At 40.7% G+C, this 16,686-nt stretch overlaps 1 protein-coding gene across 1 annotated transcript in view; it reads left to right on the plus strand.

The window, feature by feature from the left end:
- Positions 1 to 16,686, plus strand: part of adamts12 (ADAM metallopeptidase with thrombospondin type 1 motif, 12) — a 24,938-nt gene continuing 8,252 nt past the window's right edge. Inside the window, exons 1-14 of the mRNA XM_077520764.1 lie at positions 1 to 378; positions 1,631 to 1,980; positions 9,147 to 9,324; positions 10,537 to 10,727; positions 11,329 to 11,412; positions 11,600 to 11,724; positions 11,801 to 11,950; positions 13,055 to 13,198; positions 13,422 to 13,566; positions 14,384 to 14,476; positions 14,557 to 14,702; positions 14,768 to 14,937; positions 15,800 to 15,933; positions 16,084 to 16,204. Coding sequence (XP_077376890.1) covers positions 261 to 378; positions 1,631 to 1,980; positions 9,147 to 9,324; positions 10,537 to 10,727; positions 11,329 to 11,412; positions 11,600 to 11,724; positions 11,801 to 11,950; positions 13,055 to 13,198; positions 13,422 to 13,566; positions 14,384 to 14,476; positions 14,557 to 14,702; positions 14,768 to 14,937; positions 15,800 to 15,933; positions 16,084 to 16,204 — 2,149 coding nt within the window. The 5' untranslated portion in view covers positions 1 to 260. The remainder of the gene's footprint in view (positions 379 to 1,630; positions 1,981 to 9,146; positions 9,325 to 10,536; positions 10,728 to 11,328; positions 11,413 to 11,599; positions 11,725 to 11,800; positions 11,951 to 13,054; positions 13,199 to 13,421; positions 13,567 to 14,383; positions 14,477 to 14,556; positions 14,703 to 14,767; positions 14,938 to 15,799; positions 15,934 to 16,083; positions 16,205 to 16,686) is intronic.

The following is a 16,686-nucleotide window of genomic DNA, read 5'->3' on the forward strand; positions in this document are numbered from 1 at the left end:
TGTTGCTCCATCTCCACATTGCTCCTCCGAGAAGGAAAGCAGACACCGGCTCTAGTAGAAGAACACTCCTCCGTCCCTCCCTCTCTCCCTCCCTCCTCACCAGAGCCTCAGCTTTCTCCTTCCCCGTGCAGCCTCGCTGGGTTCCCCCGATGAGGCAGGACGCACTCCTCCTCCTGAGAACGTCCTTGTCATGAGACAGTCAGTATAGCCGCCCCCGTGGACTGCTTTTTCCACAGCTTGGAGTTTGGTTCCATGAAATAATGCCATGGTTGCAAGAGTGCACGGTTCTTCTGCTTCTGCTTCTGCTGCTGCAGCACTTTGTTTTCTCCCTGGCAGGCGACCATGAAGACTTGAACTTCCATCTATTTGCAGGACAAGGTCAGTGTGCTGCTCATTCACACCTCAACTCAATATGCATTTAAGTAAGCCTGTGCTCAGTGAGCACTGACTGCCTGAGGGGCAGGGGAAGATGCTGCCCCACTAAATCCAGGTGTTTTGCCTTGAAGCTGTTTTTCATATTAATACAGAGTAGTGATTTAATCCTGCCCATTTGATGAAATAACACCTGAGGTAGTAGTCATTTCCTTCTGCTGTATTTGGAAGTCTAGAATGTTCTTCAAGGAGCTACCGGGTAACACTTCAAAACATAAACAACAAATATGTCTGACGACCACCATATCTTTACCAACTAGACTAAGTGCAAATTCTGGAGAAATTGCGTGGGAATGCTGAAAGCAAATTGAGAGATAAATTACGAAATTATAACCTCCTGGTTACTGGACAATGCGCTTTACCAACTGTGCCAGTGGGCGTGGAAAGTGATACTTAGAAAAAGATTAATGACTGTCCCATTGAAAATGAATGAGGGAAAAGTTGATATTAAATGTAATGTGGATATCAGACACTATATACCACGGGAGGCGTGAATTTTTGAAGCGAGTTGAAATTTGAGCAATGTAAATTGGAAGTACTATGTATTAGTTGTTAGGCGACAAAAAAGTGTGGAGAATAAAAATCACAATAACATATGTGTGAATCATTCCCACAATTAATTCAAAATCTATTGCGACATACCCACGTGTGTTAAAACCAATAAATGCAAAAATACAGTAAGTAACCGTATTGTTATAGCACTGTATCTTGTATTTGCCAGACTAGAATACAGTGCATCTGGGTTATCATTATAAAGTAGCTACAGTATTACACTCTTAAAGAGAAAGTCAACCTTAAACATTTCTTGACAATAATATGTTATATGTGACCTCATGAGTCTAAATGTGACATTCTGATTAATATTACATTTGTGGAATATGAGTTATGCAGTAAAATCTAGCCGTTTTTACTCATCTTTGCGGCGGCCATTTTGCCACTTGCTGTCGACTGAAGATGACACCACAGTTTCTCGGCTCAGGCAATGACCAATCACAGATGACCTGTTCTCTGAAGTTGAGCTATGATTGGCTGTTACATGAGACCTGAGCAACTGTGATGTCATTTTCACGTGACAGCAAGTGGCAAAATGGCCGCCTTCTGACAATGATAAAATTGCTAATGTGTCCATGCAAATGTGAGACAAGATTTTTTTTTTTTTTCCATACTAATAATCATCTCTTATATGACACTTATCTAGGTGTTGCGCCTCAGCCAGGGTCCGTCATCCATCCAGTGAGAACCAACGCTGACGGAGAGTTCATCTCCCACTCTCTGTCTCACCACTTCAAGAATGGGCGAGTCAGGCGAGACCTTAGTGCGGTGGGGCCGGTCTACTACAAGCTCAACTACACCGGACGCGCTTTGATACTCAACTTGACGGAAAACCATCAGCTGCTTTCGAGCGACTACGTCCTGGAGAGGCGCAACGGCAGTGCTGACCGGACGGAAAGTCGGCGGATGCCTGCGGGGTCGTCCTGCCACCTTCTCGGCACCGTGGAGGCCTCGGGGGTGAAAGGGACCGCTGCCATCAGCGCATGTAATGGACTGGTAAGGATGCACTACATCGTAGTTCTTGGAGAGACTTAGCTACCGTTATATATTTTTGGCCGGCAAATGAAAGTCATGCTAGCTATGTTAGCACATCTGCCTCGCAGTTAAATGGATGGATGGCCGTTCAGTTGTTTTTTGTTGTTGTCGTTCACGGTATTTTCACATGTTTTGTGTTCTCCTCAGAAGAGAGGTAGTATTGGCCTTAGTTCTCTCTTATGAGGTAAAGGCTCCAAATTTCATCTGACAGTGTCTTGTCTGTTAGTTTGCCCTTCAAAGACTTCCCGACACTGTTTGCAGAGCGGACGCTCTGCAGACTCGCTGACGACTGCTGTTGCTGCTCCTCATCAGCTGACCATGAGACCCTTTCCTGTCTTTTTGGTCTCGCTTGACCCGTCTTACGTCGATGTCACTCAAGCCTGTAATACTGTTTGTTGTCCCCTGAATAATGGCTTCAGTTGGAGCATGTTTTCTAAATTTGGAGAGCTAAGGTTGACACAAGGAGGTGTACGTTATAGGGTCATGCGTCCATCCTTCTGTTCTGTTCAAGAGAGAGTTCGGATTTTTTGACATGAATCTCTATTTCATCCTCACCTCCAGTGTGTGCAATCATCACTGACTTACCCCTGACAGCGTTCTGTGACACGAGTTCTGGTCCGGTGTTGGACAAGAGAAAAATAGTCCAGCAAGTTGGCTGGGGTCACCTAAATAAAGCGTTTTTCTTCTAAAAACAATTTGTGTTCATTTCCATACAAAATTCCCTTCGGAAAAAAAAGTCAGACGCAATTACCGCCGGGCACTATTTTTCTGTTCGTTCGTATCACTGCGCAGCGCCCCGCATGCAGCTGATAGACGCGCACTAATCTACAAGTTGTTTGTCTTTTCGAAGGCGGAAGCCGCGCGGATCAGCTGTCTGCAGCGCGTCGATCAGCTATCTACAAAGCGACGCGCAGTGATACAAACGAACAGAAAAATAGTGCCCAGTGGTTATGGCATCTGACTTTTTTTCAGAAAGGAGTTTAGTGATGCAAATGTATCACTCTTTTGAACACAATTTTTTTTTTTTTTTTTTTAGAAGAAAAACACTTTTATTTCCGTGACCCCAGCCAACTTGCTGGACTATTTTCCTCTCCAACACCGGACCAGAACTCGTGTCACAGAACGCTGTCAGGGGTAAGTCAGTGCTGATCGCACACACTGGAGGTGGGGATGAAATAGAGATTCATGTTAAAAAATAAAAAATCCGAACTAACCCTTTAATGTTATTTGTACTTCTTTTTGACCTGCGTCAAGGTGAAGTCAAGTAAAAAATACATTCTACGCACCTCCACTCTTCTAAATACAGTATGGAATATGAATTAAGCAGCAAAATCCGCCCATTTTTATCCATCTCAGAGCGCGGTCATTTTGCCACCTGCTGTCGACTGAAAATTACATCACAGTGCCTAAGGACTCAGGTAACGACCTTCACCTGTTTTCTGGGTTTTGTCATGTGACGTTTACAAGAACTTAGGCACTGTGATGTCATGTTCAGTCGACAACAAATGGCTGTACAAGGCAAAATGGCCGCCCCTGAGATGGCAATGCAACAGCTGTGTAATCTCACGTCATAGTGTTGAATCAGCTTGACCAATGAGCGACAATTAGAAATAGTACCAAGGATGTGACTGGATGACCCATTTCGTTCTGTTTTGGCATATTTGATTGTGTACGGCAACAAGTGTTCTGCTGCGTTAGCGGGGCTTACGTTGTCTCTCCCTGCCGAGCCTCACTTGTTACATTTGACTGCCGAGCCAGATTAATGACAGCCTGTCCCACTGCGGCGTTATTTACAACTGACCCACTTTAGGCCCTCCCCGGTAGTCCAGTCCAGATATGTGTCACTCAAACTTCATATCTTGATGGAATTCTAGTGTTTTTTGTGTTGTCTGTTTTTTTTTTGTTGTTTTTTTTAATTCCGCCTCCTCCAAACTCCAGGGAATCCATTCAGATTTATTATCCAGCATTTATGCTGTGGTAGAAGGTTTACAGTTGTTAAAAAACCTCACAGAGTCCACTTTATAGGCAGATGTAGGGTGGAAACATTTCCAGCTGTGGCCTCAGCAACCAAAAGTAACACTGCTTTGACTTAAGTGTGGCACACACATCCCAATATTTAACATCTTAAATGATTTTTAAAATGTCAGATACCCCGCACATGAACTCAAGTGAAAAACAAAAACAAAAAAATCACCAACAAAGCAGAAAGTACACCACGCATATAACGTTATCTCCCCGAAAATTGTTATTCTTCTTCTCCAAACCGAATGCATGTTGCAGTACCAAGACTGACCTGTGAGAGGCAGCACGAACATGGTGCCTGCTGAAAAATAAAAAGAAGAAATAGAAGAAGCTAGGCTAACCGTTACATTTTCAGGTAGCTACAGTAATTTACTACAATAATGTGGTTTAAACTTCTTTTTTTTTTCTTTTTTTTTTTTTTTAACTTTGACTTTATTCATGTCAAGTATTACAGCTGCATATTTACCACCATGAGGGCAACATGAAGTTTACCATAAAACATGAGAGAGACTCATAGCTAAAGTTTAGCAGTAAAATTTAAATAACTGAAATGCTCAAATTCAGCTTGATTGTCGAGTTGTGTATCCCACAATGATTTATTAGGCAATTATTTAAGAGTTTTTCAGCTTTAGCACAAAGACATATCAATTTGTGATGCTAGACAGCTTTTTGATCAATGAAATGTAGGAGTCTCATAGACACAGATGTTGTCTCTTTCCCATTCGAAGAAGACAAAGTCACATTTGCTCCAAGAGCCCGTGTGTGAATAAGGCATAACTGCTGGGTGGAAATAGTTGAGATTCAAGATTCTCCTTTTCCTAAGATATTCTTTGTCAAAACTTTCCATTCCCTGAGGCACACCGCTTAACAAGAACAAACAAGTTCAGACCTATTATAGATTTTTTTTGTCTTCTGACACGAAGATAAATGAGAATAGTTTTTGACCCTACAGAAAGGAATTCTCCCTAATGGTCCCCTCACCTTTCAGTAATAGCCGTCCTCTTGGGAGAAAGTTGAAAGGTGGTCATTGTATAATGAACAACCCACTCCCCTTTACTTGTTTCCCCACTAATAAGTCCGAAAAGGTCACCAACAGTAGATACTTTATACCGGTTGCGCTCCAACCCACAGAAGCAGGAAAGCGCCGTAAAGCAGTTCCACATGGCCGTTGTATTTACAACACAGACCCATGTTATGGTAACCTCCCGTGGTCCTGGTACCTCATACAGAAAGCACACTTCCTCCAGGTTACAGGGATTCAGAAGCTGGTCTCATACTTTTCTCATGGAAGGTAAGAGTAGACGTACTGATTCAACTCCTGTACTGAAACATAATTGTTACTGCAAGTTATATACAATACATGGTTAAAATATTGCTTCGCCCATCCGACTAACTAACAGGTCTGAAGTTGGGGGTTTGAATCCTGGCTTTTGCCTTCCTGTGTGAAGCTGGCAAATTTTCCCTTGTGTGCAGTTTCTAGCGATACTCTGACTTCCTCCCACATTCCATATGTTTCTTGAATGAACTAAAGACTAAATTGTCCGTAGATGTGAATGTGAGTGTGAAATAGTCCTTGTTTGTCTGTGTTTGCACTGTGATTGCCTGCCAACCAGTTCTGAGTGTAGTAAAGTGTACCCACCTCTCGCTCAACGTCAGCTTCAGAAAATGGATGGGTGGATTTATACAATACCCATTTTGATAACACGACACACTCCCATTTATTACCTTACACACGACCCATAAATCACATTACTGTGCATGTTTCAAGTTGTTTAAGAACTACAGTAGCAAAGTTGGCTTGGCATTAATCCTGTTGAAATGTGTTCCCGTAACCTTGCTGAAGTCGTGAAGTAACAAAAAAGGTTTCCATGATATATATCAAGCAATCAATTGGCACTAGTACCCAACTGTGTTACTGAAAAAAACTGTTTAAAAAGTAACAAGCTTATTTTGACAAAGGGATAGTAAGTAGGCCTATGGATATCTGTTTTCAGGGAGTCATCAGAAAACCAGATACTCAAGTACAGAGAGGTCCCTACCTGAAAAATCTACTTAAAGTCCTTGTAAAGTGAAATTAAATGTGCCTTGTAAATTTGACACAACACAGAGAAGATTAACAAATCTGAATGACTAATAAAATCAACACGTATACTGTATAGTAAAATGAGGCTTGAAAAACATGTCAAATCAGGCTTTTCTTCCATCTTTGAACACTAGGAATTAGCTGAAACCGCCCTTGGTCAGCTGTCAATTAAATGCTGCTAGTGCGACCTGAAAAATCGATACTACTTCATCTAGCTAGCATCTTTCTTGTGCCTACATATCTCTCAATCATTGAGCCATGAAAATTCAACCTTACAGCTTCCGTTGGCTGTAAATATATAACTCAGGGAGCTAACGTCCAGCTAGCTTACAAGCTAGCTGCTAACTTGGGTTTAGTAAAAATAACTAAGTCGCAATTTTGCCAAATAACCACTGACATGAACAAAAACGCTCAAGTTCTTAAATTGTGAATGTGAGAGGACTTTGTTTAACTCTGAATTGCACAATTGCACCTTTTAGCACACCAAAAATCTGGAAAAGTGAAAAAAATACATAGAACTGTCAGTTTCAATTATCTTCAAACATGTACAGTGTAATGTATTTTGAAACAAATCTTTGAATTCACTATACAGTATATAAAAATATTTGCACAATGTTACTACCCGCCATTGGCGTGTGCATGTGGTCATTTGCGGAACTCGGGTAGAATAAATAAAAGGGCGCGCAAGCCCAGACGTACATTCGCTTTGCAGATCATATGAATCACGCAGAGCAACGCATGTTTGGAGGGGGCCTCCCTGCGACATTCCTATCCGACACATCTGCATGCACTCCACCACCTGCTTTGCTCGTTGCAAGTTATAAACTGCACGTATGACACGGAGGTATGACAGCAGCAAAATACCAAGAAACATGCAAGGTGCACTTTTTCCTCCAGCATATTGCGTTTTTGTCTTTTGAGCTTTTTCTGCTAACGTGAGAACATGCTGACAATAATAAAAATAAAAAAAAAAGTGTGAGAGCAGTGAAATGGTCTGCGAGTTGTGCACAAAAGCCTCTGGGAAACGGCCGTCACTTCACTGGGGAGGTATCAGCTTACATGCTTTGTGGATGAGTCCATCAACACTTGTAGCCAAAGGCCATTCTCCAAAGGTTTTCCACCCTATTTAATTTCTTCTCACTTTGGGTGGGGACGCCAAATAAAAGGCAACTCCGTACAGTGGAACCGCCAACATCGAATTCGAGTTCTCACTTCCAAAAAATGTTTTCCATCGTTTTTATATATTTAAATAAGAAATAATGAAATCCTGTTCTGAATCTTATGCATTTAATTCAGTGATTCTATCACATGCCACAAGAGGGGGGCCCAGGCCCTGTACCACTAGTGATACGCGTACCAAAGTTTGTGAATAAGCTCTATGGGATAGGCAGCCGCATAATCACTATTATTGTATTAGGAATCCTGTGATGTATGAAAGTTTGACTAATCATGTCTTGACATCGTTGAGAGAAAAAAAATTCTGACTCGTGTTTTTTATTTATTTATTTATTTTTTAACACCCATTTTACAAAGTTCAGTGTAGAACTGTCAAAATTAATCGACAAGTAATTAATTGTCAAATTAATCGACTATTTTAATATTCGAGTAATTGTTTGGAGCCATTTTTTTTTTTAAACCATGTGATTTCAGCATATCAACAGTTAATTGTTCACTGATTTCTGTAGTTCTTCATGAAAGAAGACTGATTAACTTCTGTGTTTAATCAAAATAAGACATTTGCAAACATCTGTTTTTACTTTGAAAAACAATGACCAAACCAGTAATATAGTACATCAATCCCCCCCCCCCCTTTTTTTCTTTTCTTTTTTTTTAAACAACTATACGAATACGAGGTACAAAATAAACACCAGTCATGGGTTAATAAACAGTAGTAGAGTCGGGGGTTGTGCTTTTGAATACATTTGAATGCAAAATTAAAATGAATCTGATTAATCGATTCTTAAAAAATAAATAAATAGTCAATAGCAACAGCACTAGTTCAGTGTAACAGGTGGGTTAACAAATTCCAAAAGGGGCTCCGCATATGAACTCCGTGAACCAACCCCCCATCCTAAAGGAAAAATGATATCCAGTGCACAATGTTGAATGATCATGTTTGGGGATTTTTTTTTCTCCCCCCCCCACTCTTACAAAAGTGGTCAGGATGACCTAGAAATTGGAACTGTGCATAATCGGAGCAGCAGGATGCGGCACATGGCCTGATTTTTCACAGCTGCTTTTGGCTCCTCGCACACTGACTGGAGAAACCGATGCAGATGCAAGAATCGGCAAAACTGCATTGTCTGACAGTGTCAATCAAAAGTGAGAATGACTCTTGTTGTAAAGGCTGCATTGTTGCTACAACAGTTCTATTGGATCACGTTATATGCTTTCATTCAGCATTATTTGTCTGCCTTTCATACAAGCGGCTTTAAAGACAGGGAGGAGTTCATCTCTGAACAGTCCAGGCTTGTTTGGGACGCCACACACAAACGCAGATACCTGAACGTCCACACACAATTAAGTTTAATGAAGAGCGCCTTCAGCCCAGGCCAGAGGTGAACAAGATTCCCAAGACAAATTGTCAAGTACACCCCTAAAGAAAAATAGCCACAATCTTCTTTTGTGTGTCCGAAATACTTTGTATGTCTGTAAGGCGCATCTATGAACTTTTGTGTGTGTGGGGGGGGGGGGGGGGGGGGGAAGAAAAAAAAAGGAAAGCGCTTGAACACCAGTAAGAACTTGCTTGGCATACTTGGCAAGATGTTTCTTTATTGCAGACATAATGTGCCCGCGGGGAAAGAAGGAGAAAGGGAGGGATGTCTAATAGCTCACCTGATGAATAATGATAAAACTGACTTTTTTTTTTTTTTGCTGGCGCTTTGAGGCAGCGTCTAACTTCTTGTAAAATATGCATCATGTAACCAAGTGTCAAGAAGACTGCAAAAAAAAAAAAAAAAAAAAATCAAATTACCCTTAATCACGTCAGCCTCATTGCACATGCATTTTTTTCCCCCAACAGAGAGGCTTCTTCTCCCTGCCCGAGGGACACTTTTTCATCGAGCCGCTCCCTAAATCTCCAAGTGATCCTGCAGGTTCCCCAGAACCACACATCATCTTCCCGAGGGTTGCCACGGTAACGCACAGGGAAAAACGTAGCGTCGAGGGCAGACAGACACCCAGCCCGTGCGGAGTAACAGGTATTTGTCACATTTCACAATTTTTTTCACTTATCTACAGAGGACAATTAGGGCCATAGTAAAAAGGAAAATTAATATTATGCTATAGAAGAATAAAGTCATAAGATAGTTGCAACAAAAATGAATACACCACTGAGTGAAAGTGGGGGAATAGTGGGCTTAAATAAACGAAAATACATTTATTAAAGTAAACAAATACTTTTCAGACCAATGAAGTGGAGTTGGATCATTTTCCACAGTACACCTGATGAGCTCCATTGGCACACTACACTGTGTGTATGTGGCACATGGATACATTACCAAAAAGTGTTTTTTTTGGTTTTTTTTTTTATGAAGTACCTCTGTATGTACAGTTGTGTGAATTGTTTAATTTTATATATGTATATATATATATATATATATATATATATTCATATTCATATTCATAATTTTATGAGGATAAAAGCTCTTATGAGCATGGAATTGTGACTAATTTTCCTGTTCATTGTAATTTTGCAATTTTCTTGGTTTATAATTTCTCTTTTCACTGTGGCACTTGTACTTAACTCATTTGCTCCCAAAAAACATATAAGCACGTTCTAGTTTAAATATTGCCATGTTCCCAAAAATGTATTTATTATTATTATTATTATTATTATTATTATTATTTATTTTATTTCATTTTATTTTATTTTATTTTAAATACTCGAGCATACAGAAGGCTTTATTGCAGCTTCTGACCTGAAGAGGTCGCTTAAAGCAATGGTAGTTATTACAAAAATGGCCAGCAAGTGGCAGCAGAGTATAAGAGATCAGCCAGGGCCATGTTGCAACAAGCTTTTTTTGCCTGTGTTTTCAACAAGTTTGTGAATAATGATTAAACTTAGCTATATTCTAATGCTAATTGCTGCAAAATGGAAACAGATACAAATAGGCTTTTTTTCTGATGAAAGAAGAGACTCCAATCTTTCTTTTGGTAGGTTCCATATTTTTATAGCAATAGAACACAATATTCTGTGGTCCTTGCAGAAAGTCAGTTAATAGAACATGCAAAGGAGTAGAGCAGTTTCATTCCCAATACTTTTTCCCCATATATTTGTTTCCTCTTACTATTCCAATGCTATTGTTTTTTTATACATACCAGAGGTATAAAATGTCTACACACCCCTGTTATATCACAACAATCTGGAATTTGAACAGGGATGTCCAATCATTTTCCCATCTTTGCCTCAGATGGCGACTCTGCGCAGCTGGAGATGGAGAGGGAGGAGTGGGAGAGGGAGCACGGTCCGACGCAGACCCGTTCCCGGCGTTCGGTCAGCAGGGAGCGCTGGGTGGAGACCATGGTGGTGGCCGATTCCAAGCTCATCGAATATCACGGCAGCGATAATGTGGAGTCCTACATCTTCACCATCATGAACATGGTGAGATTTGACAAAGTTCATATGTCACTTTTTCATATTCTTCTTCTTTTTAAAGATGGGGAGTGAGTACACACTCTAATTTGAAAACTGAAGAAATGACACTTTGCTACACTATGAACTAGTCAGTGTACAGCTTTTATACTGTAAATTTACAGTCCCATCAAAAACGCAACACACAGCCATTAATGATTGGCAGCAAAAGTGACTACACCCTTATGTAAAAATTTCCAAATTGGGTCCCATTAGCTATTCTCTCTCCCCTGTGTCATGTGACTCGTTAGTGTTACAAGGTCCAGGTATGAATGGAGGCCAGGAAGGTTACATTTGGTGTTTTTATTCAAACACTCTCATCACCGAAGTTCAATGAGACTTGTTGTTCATTATCGGATTGAATGCCCATCAACTTTTATTTGGATGTCCCACAAGTTGAATGATTGATTGAGCTCGAACTGATCACGTAATGAACATTTTCAGAAATAGTCAGATAACAAAAGCGCTACCCGGTTATTTGATCAATTTTTCACTTGATAGCAGGCAGCCTTGTTACTGAACTATTTTTAAGTTTTCAATCACATTTCTGCTTGAAATGTATGTCGGCAAGGTGGCGGGTATCTTCCACGACGCTAGCATTGGGAACGCTATCCACGTCCTCTTGGTTCGTCTGATTCTACTACAAGGAGAAGAGGTAAAGACTTTTTAAATCTCATTTATTTTCCCGGTATGTAATTTGAATTAGGGACATATTGATCGACTATTGTGAATGAATTAATTCATAACGCATCCAAACCTGTTTTGATGTCATATACTGCTCACCAGAATAGCTGGCGGTAGCAATTTAAGCGGTTGTTTTAATGATATTTCTGAACACACAGAAAGACCTAAAGATCGTCCACCATGCAGACACCACTCTGTCCAGCTTCTGTGCCTGGCAGAAGAATTTAAATCCACAGAGTGACACACACCCCGCCCATCATGACCTGGCTGTGTTGGTCACCAGGCAAGGAATGCACACATGGTTTGAGAATGTTGGTCGTAAGAGTCAAATGTTTCTTGTCTTGTGTTTGGACTCCCAGGAAGGACATCTGCGCAGGAATGAACCAACCTTGCGAGACCTTAGGCCTGTCTCACCTCTCTGGGATGTGCCAACCGCACCGCAGCTGCAACATCAACGAGGATTCGGGCTTGCCGGTGGCATTCACGATTGCCCACGAGATGGGTCATAGGTGCGTGCGTGTGTGGATGTGTGGGTGGGCGTGGCCATAGTTCAGGCCATTTGAAGGACTATGAGGCCATAACGTTGCGTTGTGGTTGTCCCAGTTTGAAGGCTCCTTCAAATGCAGCCTTCTTTTCCTACTTGTTGAGGATACTTTCGTTCGCAGCCACCCGTATCCCATAATTGGGTCCGTTCTAAACGAGAGAATATTCTCTATATTAAACTCCACAGAACCCTGAAATGGCCTTTTAGTTGTGTCAAAATAAAAGGACCAATCACGTTCAAACTCATTAAAATGGGAGTCAACAAACACCTGCCACCATTAACCCAAAAGATAGTTAAGCTGTTTTTGTAAGATTTTCCTGACATTCCTGTAGCCACATCTTACAGCAATCAGACTCAAATTAATTTCCAAGGAATTAAATATACAGTGGAACTTACACAGTGAAGGCAGTCGTCACAGTGGAGAAAATATGGCACAACAGTGACATCATCTCATGACATCATCTCACATTTTAGGTCCCTCCAAACTTGATGAAAAGAAAACTTGTCATTGATGTTATAAGAGGCCGACAGCAACGTTGATTTTAATTTGACCATAACTACTTGGCCATACAGTTATTTGGAATTAAAGTGTGTTTCATATCACACAGAAGTTCTCATCACCAAAAGTGAAACAGAATCATTATTTTGGGACTGTTTTTTGTTGTTGTTTTTCCCCCCCCCCTTACAGCTGGATTTGGAGTATGAGCAGTTCCAATTAGCACAAAATATTCACAAGAGAGGGGGAAAAAAAGTCAGGAAAAGCCTACAAGAAAAGCTGAACTCAACCTGGGGTTAATCAGATGCACTTTAATGGTGGCAGGAATGTAATGTCTGCAATGTAAATGTGAACTTTACACTGCTGAAAATTGTTCAATGAATCAAGATTCCCTTTAATAGACACAAATACCTAATACTGTCTGTATCTAATAAGGCATTTGTCAGAGAATAGAAAATAAAACGAAGTGAACTTGGATTGAAATGAGCAGCTTACGTCTGACTGCGTACAGTACGAGCGCATGAAAAGAATTCCCATAAAAGTGCAGTTATTGTCGGCTATGCTTGAGCGCAGCTTTGGAATCCATCACGACGGCCAAGGGAACGACTGCGAGGTGGGAGGGAGGCACCCCTTCATCATGTCCAGACAGCTGATGTACGACAGCTCGCCTCTCACTTGGTCGTCCTGCTCCAAGGACTACATCACACGCTTCCTCGAGTGAGCCCCCGTTCATATTCAGCCTTCGCGCCTATTATTCTCTTTTCATGCAAGCTCAACTGACAGGTGTCCGATTCAAGAGTTAGCATCTTTTTAGGTCCTTCGGGGATTATTGTGCTCTGTCCCAACTATTGAAGTCCAATAAAACAATATTTTTCCACACTTTTTTTTCACCCCATGAATCATATAAAGCTTGTTGACATCATATTGTCCTCTTTGTCAGTCGTGGATGGGGTTTCTGTCTGGACGATCGTCCTTCCAAAAGAGACCTTACCACCCCTTTGGCACGCCTTGGCATTCGCTACACAACGCACCACCAGTGTCAGCTGCAGTACGGGCCCAACGCCACCTACTGCCACGAGGTGGATGTAAGTAACCACAATGAGATCAACTATACTCGACAATATATCCAGCGCAGTTCAAAATCGATATTTAAAAAGATGACAAAAAGCATGAACAGTTGAAATAAAATACTAATGTGTGCAGATTGCTGGAGATTTGACTTGGGTCACTCTGACCAACTAATGAAAAAAAACAAAACAAAAAGCTACATTATTGTGGGCCAGCCAGGTGAAATCTGATTGGTTAAATAAACAGTCCCATTGCTAATGTAGTTACACAGGCTAGCAATTTTGTCTCATTTTGCCAGAGTTCTCAGCCATTTTGTTTGGATTTTTTTTTTTTCTCGAAGATATTTTGACAGTAGCCTTTTTATTTGACCATTTATGACTGACAAATTTTGTAATTAGTAGATTAACACTTTAACTGTTCACAACAGGTACTCCTGCAAGCCTCTGGCCAATAGTTTACACACTGGATTCGGGTTTGAATTTCTCACCCTCTGCGGATGTGGCTTGCGAGTTGTGTATGTGCAGTTTAATATGTTGTCATTAGGTGGCAGTAACGATTTGAAATAGAATATTCTAGTTCAGTAACTTTAACTGGCCTGGCACTGCGTGTTGCGACTATATTCTGACACGGCACATGCGCTTTTTTACTATTAAAAATTTACGCATTAAAATGACATGGCGGCACATTGATATTTCTCTGAATAATATTTTCCAGTAACTTGTTCTATAAATGCAGTTCAGTGCCTCTGATCGTCTTAAGCAATCAAAGTAGGCCTTGAAGGTCCTGACCACACACCACTGAGTCTAATTGCTGCTGATTTATGTCAATATTTAGAACATTTGCCAAATTCTTTGGTGCTCGGTGAATGGCTCCTGTCGCTCCAAACTGGATTCGCCGATTGACGGAACTCGTTGTGGACCAGAGAAGGTCGGCGTGCAAACACCTTCAGGATGTTGCTGGCTTGTATTTGTCCCCTTATAAGCAAGTGTCATGTGCTTTCACCTCAGTGGTGTATCTCTGGAGAGTGTGTGATTGTGGGCAAGCTGCCTGAGACGGTGAATGGAGGCTGGGGTCAATGGACTACTTGGTCTCATTGCTCCAGGACTTGCGGGACTGGAGTTCAGTCAGCGGAGAGAGAATGTGACAACCCCAAGTAAGATGTTATTTTACACCTAATCCTAATTTGCACACTATGAAATAATCGGACTCTTCCCTCAGGCCGGAGTTTGGGGGGAAGTACTGCACGGGAGAGAGGAAGCGCTATCGGACGTGTAACACCAGACCATGCCAGAAGGAAAGCCCCACCTTTAGAGAGATGCTGTGCAGCGAGTTTGACACTGTGCCCTACCACAATGAGCTCTACAAGTGGATTCCTGTGGCGAACCCCTGTGAGTACTCAGACAGGACCCCACACAGGTTTTACAAGTAGTTGTGTAGGGCATGTGGTATGGAGGACCAAAAATAGCAAAATAACAAATAAATAAATAAATGAATAACGGATCTAAAAAATATAATTAAAAAATTAAATACAAAATATATATAAATGGAATTAAAAACATCATATATATATATATATATATATATATATATATATATATATATAGTAAAAATAAAAATAAAAAAATGATTCAAACAAATAGTTATAAAAAAATGGAAATAAACACAAAAATAAATATATAAATGGATTTAAATTGTAATCAATAAATAAAAAGGCTCTGCTCTCGTATTTATTTCATGCTGCAAACACTTAGGACCACCCCCTCATTTGAATAATATTTCATGCTCAGAGTCTGCAGCATGAAATAAATGACCAGAGCGTTTTTGTTTATTAACATTGAATTCTATTTATATATATATTTTTTTTACATTTATTTCCACATTAATTTTTACATTTATTTTTTTAATCTCATTTTTAATTTTTGTGTATATTATATCTAAAATATTTTTATTAATTCAATGTATTTATGTTTTTACATTTAATACTTAAGTTGTATTTTCTATAACCGTTTTTATTTTCACTTTATTTATGTGTTATTTTAATTTTGGCATTTTTGGTCCTTCATAAATGTGTGTGTCTTCCAGTAGGGGGCAGGCAGCATTTACAATGTAATAACCACAGCTTTAACTTGAATTTCTGAACAGACCATGACCCTCTTCAGTGGTAGTAACCACTAATTCACTGTGATGCCCACTTTTGCCTCTATGTTCATGAAACAAAATGTACAATGAATTTCCCCAATCTCCTTGCAGTAAACCCCTGCGAACTCCACTGCCGGCCCGACACGGAGTATTTTTCGGAGAAGATGCTCGACACGGTGACCGACGGAACGCCGTGCTTCATGAACAACAGCTCCAGGAACATCTGTGTCAACGGAGTGTGCAAGGTAGTGTGGCTGGGTAAGAGACTCAGAGAGACTGGGGAGGTATAGCGAATTAGGAAACACCTTGCAAACTATTCACAGAGTGTTTCTCAGACTTCTTTACTGTTCTGTGATGAGCCTTTGGTTACATTTATACACGTGTTTTGTCCTAAGGAGGTGGGCTGTGACTATGGCATCGACTCCAACGCAGTAGAGGATCGTTGCGGTGTGTGTTTGGGTGACGGCACAAGCTGCAAGACGGTGTACAAGTCGTTTGAGGAGGGGGAGGGCTTCGGTGAGTTCAATGCATAGCATACCTCAACATGTGGACTGGATTTATTCACGTCAATTCAGTCTTACAGGTCAAGGGCTAAACTCTCAAGTTGTATTTTCCCCTAGAAGGCAGTTATAGATAACACCTCATCATATAACATTTCCAGTATTCACATTAATTTTTTTGTGAGCAGCCTTTGTTGAAAAGCTTTCACTGGACCTGAAAGGTCATTGTATTGCTTTAAAGCTCAGCAAGATGGATTTATGAATTAACACACCTGTGATCTGTTTAGATTGTGCAGCTGTTTTGTCCTGCTCTCCTTGTCTGGGGCCGTGTGTGTATTTTCCGTAAAACTAACAAGTGTAACTCACCATCCGCACTTAGCAAAGATTGCTTTAAAGATAAAAAGGCCCTAAAAGGATAAAGAATGTCCCTCGTGCCCACGTTCTCTCCTCCTCTCTTGTTGGGCATAGCATCCTTCCCAGATAACTAGCCAGATGTGT

Source organism: Festucalex cinctus, chromosome 5 (genome assembly GCF_051991245.1).
Source record: "Festucalex cinctus isolate MCC-2025b chromosome 5, RoL_Fcin_1.0, whole genome shotgun sequence".
Taxonomy (NCBI): domain Eukaryota; kingdom Metazoa; phylum Chordata; class Actinopteri; order Syngnathiformes; family Syngnathidae; genus Festucalex; species Festucalex cinctus.